Source organism: Sebastes umbrosus, chromosome 1, assembly GCF_015220745.1.
Source record: "Sebastes umbrosus isolate fSebUmb1 chromosome 1, fSebUmb1.pri, whole genome shotgun sequence".
Classification (NCBI taxonomy): domain Eukaryota; kingdom Metazoa; phylum Chordata; class Actinopteri; order Perciformes; family Sebastidae; genus Sebastes; species Sebastes umbrosus.
In genome coordinates, this window is record NC_051269.1 from 5,031,657 (window position 1) to 5,044,866 (window position 13,210).

At 43.0% G+C, this 13,210-nt stretch overlaps 2 protein-coding genes across 2 annotated transcripts; both read right to left on the bottom strand.

Moving 5' to 3' along the window:
• Positions 1-356: 356 nt before the first annotated feature.
• Positions 357-1,299, bottom strand: LOC119492068 (olfactory receptor 52N5-like). The gene has a single exon (XM_037776430.1). It carries the CDS (start codon positions 1,287-1,289, stop codon positions 357-359), a length of 933 nt encoding a protein of 310 aa, XP_037632358.1. The 5' UTR covers positions 1,290-1,299.
• Positions 1,300-3,771: 2,472 nt separating this feature from the next.
• Positions 3,772-4,773, bottom strand: LOC119492062 (olfactory receptor 52D1-like). The gene has a single exon (XM_037776417.1). It carries the CDS (start codon positions 4,759-4,761, stop codon positions 3,829-3,831), a length of 933 nt encoding a protein of 310 aa, XP_037632345.1. The 5' UTR covers positions 4,762-4,773; the 3' UTR covers positions 3,772-3,828.
• Positions 4,774-13,210: the final 8,437 nt, after the last annotated feature.

Consider the following 13,210-nt stretch of genomic DNA (forward strand, 5'->3'; position numbering starts at 1 on the left):
CAAGGCTGATAGTATCCAACCCGTCGTCCTCTTTGACCAGGAAAGAATGTATTTTGGTCCTGTTCTTTGCCTTTTTTGAAGGCATATTAATAATTATGTAAACTGCAGAGTTATTACAGACAATTGTTTTTTGTGTCCGTACTCTTAAAGGAAAGTGAACAGGAATTTAATCGACTATCACCAGGAGCTCACAAGAAAGACGTGTGCCTAATTCACAGCCATAACTACGCTCGACAGAGCTAAATCTAATATTTTTTTTAATTCAGGTTTGTTCGAATCCGACTGTATAGATAAGCGGAATACATTTGAAAAGTACGATTTCAGCATGACAGCTAGACAGAGAGAGAATATGATTTTTACTTGCACAACTGAATTTTCCGTATGAAAATTTTTTGTCTGATGGCTTTGATTTGCAGTCCGTAAATAACCGGGTTCATGGCGGCAGGAACCACGTGTAACAAGATGGACGCTAGCTTCCTGTGTTCTGATAAGTGAGGGAAACGATGGAGGATGACCATGATGCAGCCTGACACAAACATGATGACATACACAACCAGGTGGGTGACGCAGGTCTGCAGCGCCCGGCTGTTCGACGCCTTGGTCTTACTATTCAAACACACTATGGCGATCTTCAGGTAGGTGAGAGTTACGCTGCCGATGGAGGAACCCAGCAGGACCACCGTGTAGCCGAGACCGTAGATGTTATTGATGAGGACACTTTCACAGGACAGCTTGAATAAGGAGGCGTTGTCGCAGAACGGGTTAACTATAGCCCACCTGCAGCGCGACAGGCGGACGCTGAGGCCCACGAGGATCAACACCATCAATAAAGCTACCCCCCAGGCCAGCACCGACAGCTTCAGCACCATCCTGCTGGTCATGATGGTGGCGTATCGCAGCGGGTTGCAGATGGCTACGTAGCGATCGAAGGTCATAATCATGAGCACGGTGTGAGAGATGCCTAAATGATAGTGAGCACAAAAAGCCTGAATGACACACTCATAATAATGAATGTACCGCTCTGTGATCGGAATAAAAATGTCACTTAACAAGCGAGGGATGATGGTCGTCGCCCCGAACACATCATTAATACTCATGTTGCAGAAGAGCAGGTACATAGGCTGGTGGAGGCTCCTCTCCATGAAGATCAGGACCGCCAGGCCGATGTTGGACACCATGATGAAGATGTAGATGAGGATGAGGAGGATGAAGGCTGGAATAGAGGACTTGGGGTTGACCTTTAACCCCTCCAGGTGCAGAATGTCCATGTTGAAAGTTTTGTTGTCCATGCTGCAGGGGGGATGATCCTGCAGAGGATCATAGACAGAGAATTCAGCCAACACTGCAACAGTTATCATAATAAAAAACTCGGATTATTTCTCTGTTGTTACAATGCAAATTGGCATTGCATTTTACATCATTGGAAAAGCCTGTTTATTTACCTTCACAATGATGTCCAACTTGTAAGGATCATGCATTTGTGGGATGAGCACCACAGCTGATTATGTGGGTAGCACCCAAATAACATTTGCCAAAATGCTCTGCCAATGGTAAATAGTGTATTCTCCTGTTGGTATTGACTCTTGTTTTGAGCTCCAGGTGCTGCCAATCAGGTGCCTGATGTTCATGGGGCCTGCTGGGTACTGCACTCTACTAAAGGGATCATTTGGTGTCTGCTACAAGCGTCTGCATGCCACGTCGGTCTAATCTGGATAAGGCCTGTGCGATAGGGCAAGTTGAAGCTGGTGTTCTGCAAAAACCAAGTTGCATCCTGGTTGAGGAATGGACTTCCATCCCACAGCAACGTGTGACCAGGTTGGTGACCAGCATGAGGAGGAGGTGCCAGGCTGTTGTGGCTGCATATGGATCTTCCACCGCTACTGAGACTCCTGACGGTGTATTAAATGAGTGAAGTGTAAAATTGCCAAAATGTCTTGTTTGTTCCTTGTTACTGATAGAGAGTTCAATCATCCAATCCACCAAACATCTCAAAACAAGAGTCAGCACCAACAGGAGAATACACTGTTTACCATTGGCAGAGAATTTTGGCAAATTTTACTTTTGCGCTACCCACATAATCAGCTGTGCTGCTCATCCTACAAAGTAGAAAGAAAGAAAGAAAGAAAGGCACTTTATTCAATTTTTTTTATTCTGTGCATGTGTGTGTGTCCTGTATATAACAAACAGGATACATATATACATGCTTTAATGAGAGAGATGTTACAGCAAGGGGCCTGCCCCTGACACGACCGCCGAGCTGTTGGGGGTTTGGTGCCTTGCTCAAGTGCCCAAGAGGCTAGCTGGTACTTCCCCAGCAACCAGTTCACACTCAGTACTTGGTCCATGCGGGGACTTGAACCGGCAACCCTCCGTTTCCCAAGCTAAATTCCTATGGACTGAGCTACTGCTGCTCCGATCCAGTGGCACCGATGACAGGCATTAAAGATAACTATGATGGTCTCATTTACTCATGTAAGTCATATAGAGGCATCAGTATTACATTGAGACTGTTTCATAACTAGTTAAAAGTGCCTTATCACTGACTCACTCTTTATCCAGATGCTCATGTAAACAAAAAAAAGAATACATATTTGTATGCCTTCAACAAGCACTGTTATGACAGTCTAACAGTATATCTTAAAACCAGAGTGTTTTCTGCAATATTCTGGTTCCAGAGAAACATTTCCCTACACTTGACCTTTAAAATATTGAAGGAAAACTACAGTTGGTTGTGGATGCAGATCTGGATGCTGTGCCTGTTTCAATGAAAGTAAAAAACACAAAAAACACTCAAAGGTCAGTTTGAGGATTTCACTCATTTCTTAAACGGCTTGGAAACGTGCACAGCACAAGCACAAGTTATATTGTCAAACAGAACAAAATACATATTAATTTAATCATATTAAATATATAAATATATTTTTGCAGTGATACACCGCACAGATTCATGTTTCATTTTATGTATCTTGTATCTTTTATACACAATTTATTTTAATGCATTAATCATTTTTCATTTGTGTCCTTTAATATATGAATTATGGCAGTAAAACCTTTGACAAATTACAGTTAATCTAGTTCATCAAGATTTACATTTTAGTGTTTTCTTTCTCAACAAAACATCAATCAGTCTTCAGTGAACAGTGAAAAACAACTGTGAGACTGTGTGTGTCAGGTTTACCTCTATTGACATGAACCTCCTCCAGCCAGACCAGAGGTGAACTGCCAGACACTTCTTATAAGATGACTGAGCCGCCTGGTTCTCCAATCAGGAGGGTTTCTGGCCATCTTGGTGCCGTATAGGCCCTCGCAGCCCTGGAGGTCTTCATCTCTACATGGCCAATTAACTTGGATGTGTTTATTTCAGTCAACTTTGTACAACTTCTCTCAACTTTTGTTGTCTAATCTTAGATTTGATCATATTCCAGATTTGATGTTTACACGGACAGCACGTTGTCACTCCCAAGTTGTCAAATACGGCAGCTTGGTCAGCGGCCCTACGTATCAAACTCTACCTGGCCGTTGTTAAAGCGGGAGCAAAAAAGGACATCAGGTTTAAAAAACAACAGGACTCTCACCCAGGAGACCACTGTTGGTGTCCAGTACGAAACCAAAAGTCAACGACTTATTTTAACTTACTTAGGTACGTAAGTTTACTTACATCACATATGCTACGTACTTAAGATACACAATAAATGTACTTATTTTAACCCAAACCAAGATCATGAAACAGAGAGAGAATATGATTTTTACTTGCACAACTGAACATTTCAGTAAGTGCAACAATTTTATTAACAATTATTTACCTTTTCAGTATTGAGTCATTTCACCTCATGTTTTCCTGGTCATTTTCCTTATGAACATTTTTTGTCTGATGGCTTTGATTTGCAGTCCATAGATAATAGGGTTCAGGGCTGGAGGAATCACGTGTAACAAGATGGACGCTAGCTTCCTGTGTTCTGATAAGTGAGGGAAACGATGGAAGATGACCATGATGCTGCTTGACATAAACAAGATGACATACACAACCAGGTGGCTGGCACAGGTCTGCAGCGCCCGGCTGTTCGACGCCTTGGTCTTACTCTTAAAACACACTATGGCAATCTTCAGGTAGGTGAGAATTACGCTGCCGATGGAGGAACCCAGCAGGACCACCGTGTAGCCGAGACCATAGATGTTGTTGATGAGGACACTTTCACAGGACAGCTTGAACAAGGAGGCGTTGTCGCAAAACGGGTTGACTATAGCCCACCTGCAGCGTGACAGCCGGACGCTGAGGCCCACGAGGATCCCCACCAACAATAAAGCTACCCCCCAGGCCGACACAGATAGCTTCACCACCATCCTGTTGGTCATGATGGTGGCGTATCGCAGCGGGTTACATATGGCTATGTAGCGATCGAAGGTCATAGCCATGAGCACAGTGTAAGAGATGCCTAAATGATAGTGAGCACAAAAAGCCTGAATGACACACTCATAATAATGAATGTACCGCTCTGTGATCGGAATAAAAATGTCACTTAACAAGCGAGGGATGATGGTCGTCGCCCCGAACACATCATTAATACTCATGTTGCAGAAGAGCAGGTACATAGGCTGGTGGAGGCTCCTCTCCATGAAGATCAGGACCGCCAGGCCGATGTTGGACACCATGGTGAAGATGTAGATAAGGAGGAGGAGGATGAAGGCAGGAACAGAGGACCTGGGGTTGACCTTTAACCCCTCCAGGTGCAGAATGTCCATGTTGAAAGTTTTGTTGTCCATGCTGCAGGGGGGATGATCCTGCAGAGGATCATAGACAGAGAATTCAGCCAACACTGCAACAGTTATCATAATATGTGATGGTGTTACTAATTAATAAGCTGGTGAACAATTGCAGCTTTGAAAAATAAAGCAACAAAGAAACAACAAAATTACATGAATATGAAGTATCTTCTAAATATGTTTAGTAACTCAGTTTTGACAAGTCAAAGAGATGCCGAGCGCGGAGCTCTCCACCTCCCGCCGGAGCTCTGACTGCAGGTCAAAGGCAGCAGTGATGCCGGTTCTGGATGATGCATGCAGTTTGGGATTCTGCATGTTTTTGTCTGATTCTCCGTGGAATCCGACCCGGTGGCACAGATGACGGGCATTAAGAATAACTTTGATGAACTCATTTACTCATGTAGGTCATATAGAGGCATCAGTATTACATCGAGACTGTTTCATAACTAGTTAAAAGTGCCTTATCACTGATTCACTTACGAACCTGTTGGGACCCACCATCAAGATGGTGGCATGAGACCACATGAATCAGTCACATGATCCTTGACCCATGGACTTAGCTCAGTAACCATTGGCTACTGTAGCATGATGACTCATTCACAGATACTTGTGAAATTCAGCCAGGATAAAAGCAAAGGATGTCCTTTGTTCTGTCTCTCTCCCCTGGGCTTCTTCTCCTTCTCAACCCCTGCTGACCTGCAGGAGGTGAGCTGCTGCTCTCCTCACCTAAGCTCTGCTCTGATCTATGGCCTGTTAGAAAACAGACATAGAAACACAAGGAACTTTCTTCTAAGGCAGAAGACGCGGGAGCCTGCCTTTTGACCAGTGTAACCCAGGTCACAAAGAGTTAACACACAGAGGTGTCTTAGCCAATCAGAGCGCAGATTTACCGCACCCCAGGCAGGCTAGACAGTATACGCTACTCAAACGCTAGAGGGACACTGTCGGGAGAGGACCTGCTGCTGAACGCTCATAGATGTGTGTGTGAGAGAGGCCTTGCTCACTGAAAGCTGCTGAGCGACACAGAGAAACTCCCGAATTGTTTTTGTGGAGTGATTCAAAGTTGATGGCCAGACGAGACCTCTAGATCCCTGGATTGAAGATCCCAGAGCCAAGAACTGTCAACCTTACCCCTCTTCTGCCACGGCGGTAGGGTAAACATCACAAACTGTACAAGGCTACACCACTCTTTACACTCAACTTCCAGCATCCCGTGCACAACCTCAAACCCCAGACTCTGACTTAACCCCTTTTTTTTTTACTTGACTTGGAAAACATTTACCCTCTTCATGCTCCCTGCAACACATTCCCTGTCCCGGTGAAAGGACTGAGTGTCAACCATCACACTGGTTAAACTGAATGGACTGAATATTCATATTATGGTGTATTGTGATGCCTTGGTAACGATGTTTATTACTGGAACAGTTAATATTGAATAATTGTAAGGTTGAAACGAATTGAGAAGTGATAATATTGAACCGGGTTATTGTATAATATTGTTACTCATTGAATGTTGGATCGAAATATTGAGAATTGAGATTTTGAGTTATTGATATTAGGGTGCACCCAGTCAGAAAAAAATAGTCGGTAACAACTCAGTGGTTCAAACCCTGAGTGTGACAAAAGAAATATTTCGTTGCCGAGTTGAAACTGAAGCATCTTTGTGCAATTAATCTGTAAACTGAACTCATGGGTATTCAATTTATTTTGTTTGTTATTTTCTAAAAATACAAGGTACCAGTGCATAGCTTTTTGTCTATTGTGGTCATTTGATATTGCAAATAACTTTTTCTGCCTCCTGTTCGAGTTTGGTATCTTCTGATTCTAGTCCAGTATAATTATAGTGATAGGAGCTGTGTGCTACACCAGCTAACTTCAAGCAACAACCGCAAGGAAGTTAGCACCAAGCAGCAGAAACAGGACTGGACCAGTTTCCCTCCAAACTGCACAACTGGATCTCACACAGCAAAGACAACATCTTTGACTTGGAACCACAATTTCAACACATGGAATTGCAACCCTTTCTTCAGTGGATTGGTAAAGTACTGGCCTTACCTTAGCATTAGCAATTGCACATGGCTGAGCAAGACTGTTCAACTTTTTGGAATGTACCTGTATTGATATGTTTAATGTTATTCATTGAGTTTGATTGGGTGATATTATTTGTAGTTAAGATATTTGGGTTGCTGGCTTCGCCACATCTGATGTGTTTAGTTTATGCTTCACATACACAAGGTCTTGCATGCAATCTAACCATCTTTTCTAAGCTACTGCATTATCCGACAAAAATTAAGATCACAAACATACAGTAAACTGTGAATTACTTTGAAACATAAACATGCATATTCAGATAATCTCAACCCCCACATCAGACCCCCATTTGTCCTGCCTGAGCACATGTGCTCCGAAGAACAAAGAGGCCATAGGGTAACATGTTGGCGGCCATCTTTGATCCAGCCATCTTTGTAGATTTACGGTGCTTGCCATATTGTTTGTAGGCCATGCAAACATCTTGAGACAAGTAGCCAGCCATCTTGTCTTTGTTTCTCTCTTTCTCCCTCTCTCTCTCTCTCTCTCTCTCTCTCTCTCTCTCTCTCTCTCTCTCACACACACACATGCTCAAACACTGTGTTTGGTTTGTTTAGTTTAGTTTAGTTATTTAGTTAGATTAATATTGTGTTTTAAACCTTTATTATCTCGTAAATAAATGATTGTGGAATATACATGCTGGTCTGTTTAATATTGTACAAGAGTGAATAATGCCAACCGCTGCTGTGTCACGAACTCCAATATCCTTCAACCTTTACTATCTATTGATGTAGTGATTTTTGGTTATAGTTATTCATTTAATTATTAATCGAAGTTCCAAAGTGATAGTTTAGTATACTTCATGAGACTTATCTATGAAACTACATTAATGTGCTATCATTTTCAGATATGGCGCCGACTGATGGCGACACGCTACGAGCCTCTCTCACTCTTCTCTTTATTTTAGCTCTAGTTATTAGTTTCTTAGCACAATCTACATCTTCCGCAGTCATTTATGACCGTCAGACTCTACTGGACATCAGACAAATGTTCCAAACTTCTGCACACCGCCCGCGGTACTGAAAGACATTGTTAAATCGGAGGTATCCTGGTACACCGGCTACAAGCGCCGGCACAGGCGGAAACGAGGAAGACGGTGGCGGGCTACTGGTGAGACTACGGCGGCGGCCTACTCGGCTTCCCATCCCGAGCATTTTGCTAGCCAATATGCAATCCATTGGCAACCAAGATAGACAAGCTCCACTGCCGTATCAGCGCCCAGCGGGACATGAGGAACTGCAGTGTGTTCTGCTTTTCTGAAACTTGGCTAACATCGGACATTCCTGACAGCGCCATACAACCGGAGGGTTTCTCCGTGCATCGCCTGGACCACTCGGGGGACGCGACCGGCAAGTCAAAGGGTGGCGGCGTGTGCTTCCTAGTGAACAACTCGTGGTGCACCGATGTGGAGGTCATTTCCTACTCCTGTTCACTGGTTCTTGAACACATCACTATCAAGTGCCGGCCTTTCTACTCACCGAGGGAATTCCCCTCTGTCCTGCTAACCGCTGTCTACATCCCACCCCAAGCCAACGCTGCGGTAGCTATGGGGGAGCTCCATCACTGGCTATGAGAACCAGCACCCGCAGGCCATTTCCATCATGGCGGGGGACTTTAACCACTGCAACCTTAAATCAGTGCTACCGAAATATTACCAGCACGTCAGCTGTTCCACTCGGGGCAACAAGACTCTGGACCACTGTTACTCCACCATAAAAGGAGCGTACAGGTCTATCCCACAGCCTCACTTTGGGAAATCAGACCATTCTTCCGTGCTCTTGCTACCTGTTTACAAGCAGGAGGCAAAGAGGGAGAAACCCACCCTGAGGTCAGTCCAGTGCTGGTCAGCAGAGGAAGAGCTCAAACTCCAGGGTTGTTTTGAATCCACTGACTGGTCAGTTTTCAGAGATCCTACTAACCTGAGTGAGTACGCTGATACAGTTACTGACTATATTAAATTCTGTGTGGACACCTGTATTCCCACTCGTACCATCCGCTCCTATCCAAACCAGAAACCATGGATTAACAGCGACGTCCGCCTGAGACTAAAAGAAAGGTCCGCCGTCTTCAAAGCGGGGGATGAGGAACGTTATAAGGAAGCCAGGTACGAGCTTAGGAAGGCCATCAAGTCAGCCAAAAAACAACACCGGGACAAACTTGAACAACATTGTAACGACGGGGACTCGAGGCGCTTATGACATGGCCTGAAAGCCGTAACAGGCTAATAAAACCAAGCCAGGTGGCCTCACTAACACCATCGCTTCATTCCCTGACCAGCTGAACACTTTCTATGCCCGCTTTGAGCATGTCGTGGAGCCACCAGCACAGGGACGTATTCTCGCTGCGGATACACACAAACTCAGCAGGACAACACATCAGGTGACAGAGGCTGACGTGTGCAGAGTTTTTAAATGTGTAAAAGCAGGCAAAGCTGCCGGCCCAGATGGCATTACACCTCGGGTCCTCAAGTCCTGCTGCAGTCAGCTTTCTTTTTGTTTTTACAGACATTTTTTAACCTGTCACTGTCTCTCTGTGTGGTTCCAACATGTTTTAAGAAATCCATAATTGTGCCTGTGCCCAAGAATCCCCTGCATCTTGTCTGAATGATTTTAGACCTGTAGCCTTAACATCAGTGATAATGAAGTGTTTCGAGCAACTGGTTAAAGCATACATAAATAACAACATATCTGCCAATATTGACCCATTACAGTTTGCATATCGGTCTAACAGAGCTGTGGATGATGCCGTATCACTGGCTTTATACACTGTGCTAAAACATCTGGAGGGAAAAAACACATATGTCAGAATGCTGTTTGTTGATTACAGCAGTGCTTTTAATACAATCATACCATCTCTTCTTGTATCCAAGCTGACAGACCTCGGCCTCTGTAATTCCATCTGCAGGTGGATACAAGATTTTCTGACAGGCCGACCTCAGACAGTAAGAGTAGGAAACAGATACTCATCTACCACAGTTCTGAATACCGGTGCTCCACAAGGTTGCTGTCTCAGTCCCTTACTGTATAGTCTGTACACATATGACTGTGTGGCTATACATCATACAAACAGCGTTGTGAAATTTGCAGATGATACAACAGTGATAGGGCTCATTACAAATAACAAGGAGATGGCATATAGGGACGAAGTGAGGAACCTGACCATGTGGTGTCACAACAACAATCTGAGAAAACTAAGGAGCTTATAATTGACTTCAGGAGAATTAAAACTGTTCAATCACCTGTTGATATAAATAACACTCCTGTCGAAATTGTCAACAGCTTCAAGTTCCTAGGCATCCATATTTCTGACTCCCTCTCCTGGTCCAGGCACAACAGAGACTGTACTTTTTGAGGTGTTTAAAGAAACATGGTATGTCCACCAAAACCCTCATCAACTTCTACCGGTCCACAATAGAAAGCATCTTAAGTGGATGCATACTGGTATGGTTTGGCAACATTACATCACATGACCACAAACTCCTGATGAGGACAGTAAAAACAGCATCAAAAATTATTGGATCACCGTTACCACAGTTACAGGACATTTACACCACTCGCTGCAGGAAGAAAGCACTTTGTATCATGCAGGACACAAGTCATCCAGCATATACACTTTTCTCATATCTCCCTTCAGGGAAGCGCCTACAGAGCATCAGAGCTTGGACCTCTCGCCTCAGAGACAGTTTTTACCCTCAGGCAGGCGGTCAGACTACTGAACAGTAGCACTAAAGGAATGCAGAGCTGTGGATTGTTTTATGGATGTTTTAGGTTGTTTTATAATTTTATTCTCAGGTATTGTCTTATTTATTGTAGTATTTATCAAACTGTACTATTTATAGATTTTAAGGGCTGAGAGAGAGCCAGGGTAAAATGCATTTCATTGCATTTCACTGTACACTGTACTTTAAATGCATATGACAAATAAACTTGAAACTTGAAAACTTCTCTTTGTTTCAAAGAGGGGGGTCCCGAGGATGATTTAATATAAATTAAATTCATATTATTCAATATAATTCATAATTATTTTGATAATTGTTATTTACTTTTGATAGCCATTTGAATGTCTTTTGAGCTTATGTACCAATATAATTTGGTGCCCTGTTATAATTAACATAATTGATAATTTATGAATATTAATTTAATTAATATTGATAATTATCTTTAATATTTTCTAATAACTAGACCGGCTCCTATCTGCATCCCCAATAAACCCAATGCCCATGTAAAAAAAAAAGAATACAATAGTTGCACACCTTCAACAAGCACTGTTATGAAAGCGTAACAGTATATCTTAAAACCAGAGTGTTTTCTGCAGTATTCTGATCCCAGTACAACATTTCACTACACTTGACCTTTAAAATATTTAAAAAAAACTACAGTTGGTTGTGGATGCAGATCAGGATGCTGTGCCTGTTTCAATGAAAGCAAAAAGCAAAAAACACTCAAAGGTCAGTCTGAGGATTTCACAAATTTCCTAACCGGCTTTGAAACGCGCACAGCACGAGCACAAGTTATATTGTCAAACAGAAAAAATATATACTCATTTAATTATATTAAATATATTTTTGCAGTGATACACCACACAGATTCATGGTTAATTTTTTGTATTTTGTATCTTTTATACTCAATTTATTCTAATGCATTAATCATTCTTCAATTGTGTACTTTAAAATATTAATTATAGCAGTAAAACCTTTGACAAATTACAGTTAATCTAGTTAATCAAGATTTACATTTTAGATTTTTCTTTCTCAACAAAACGTCACTCAGTCCTCAGTGAACAGTGGAAAACAACTGTGAGACTGTGTGTCAGGTTTACCTTTAATGACGTGAACCCCCTCCAGCCAGACCAGAGCTGGACTGCCAGATACTTCTTATAAGATGACTGAGCCATCTGGTTCTCCAATCAGGAGTGTTTCTGGCCATCTTGGTGCCGTATAGGCCCTCGCAGCCCTGAGGCCTTCATCTCTACACGGCCAATTAACTTGAATGTTTTTATTTCAGTCAATTTTTGTTGTCTAATCTTAGATTTGATCATATTCCAGATTTGATGTTTACACTGACAGCACGTTGTCACTCCCAATTCGTCAAAAAGGGAGGCTGAACAAGAAGGACAATACAAATGATGGATCTACTGACACAACGGTGGGGATGACGCAGAGGGAAGATGTTTGTCAGTGATGAATAAGTAATTCGGTAATATTGACGGAGTAATGCAGGCTGCGGCAAGAGCATACAGAAGCGGTTACTGAAAACTAAAAAGCCCTGGCAAGACGAGAGACAAACATGAAGGAACTTGTGTAAAGAACAGCTTCCTTGGAACAACCAACAATAGAGATGGAAGAAAGAATGGGAGATGCGGAAGACAGGACTAGGTGACTGGAAAGGTCGGTCGCCTTTCTATTTCACCAAGAGGCAAAGTTGACGGCCAAGTGCGACGATTTGGAATCGAGATGAAGACGCGTTAATATATGGATACATGGCATCCCAGAGGGCTCTGAGAAAAATGAAAGCATAGGATTTGTGACTAAATTTATTCATTCATCGATGCACTTTACAGAGGACATGGACATCCGTATTGAGAGAGCGCACCACTCACTGGTTGCAAAACCGAAAGAGAAAAACTGCCCCGCCGTGCGCAATCGTCGTCAGGTTCCTTGACTACCGGGTGAAAGACCGTGTAATACAGCAAGCATGGAAGCAAAAGATCACCTATGAAGGAAGAACCGTCTACTTCAATCAAGGCTACACAAATGAGATTCTGAAAAAGAAGAAACAGGTACGGGACGTCATAAAAAAACGAAAGCAGAAGAATGTGAAGGCACAGTCGCCATACCCCGCACAGCTGAAGGTGTTTTTGGAATCGGGGGCTAAGACTTTCACTTCACTAACGGAGGCTGCGTCCATGCTGAAGGACTTGGGGAAGGATGAGATGGACAAACTACAGAGGGTAATGGAGCAGGGTGCCTGGACCACGGTGACAGGACAGAAGGAAAAGAGGAGGCAGCCACGCATCACAGAGTCGGACTTACAAACCCTCGTCCAGTGAACTCATGAACATGATTATGGTAACGGCCAAAGAAAAGACTTGAATAAATAAACATATAAAAATGTGGTTCCTGAAACATAAGGTGACATCAGAGTATCTGCGTAAAATAATTGTTGATTATAAATGGAGCTGGTTAAAAGGTATTATGCTACCTATGCAAATTAATAGAAATATTGGTTTTATTGAGCAAAATCGTGTCTCAGTTTGAGTAAGTAGCAACTCTACAGTATATTGTACAACAACTAGGAAGTTGCAGGTGCACATAGTGCTATTTCCCCAGAGAGAATTTGCCACACCTCTGTGGTATGGGACT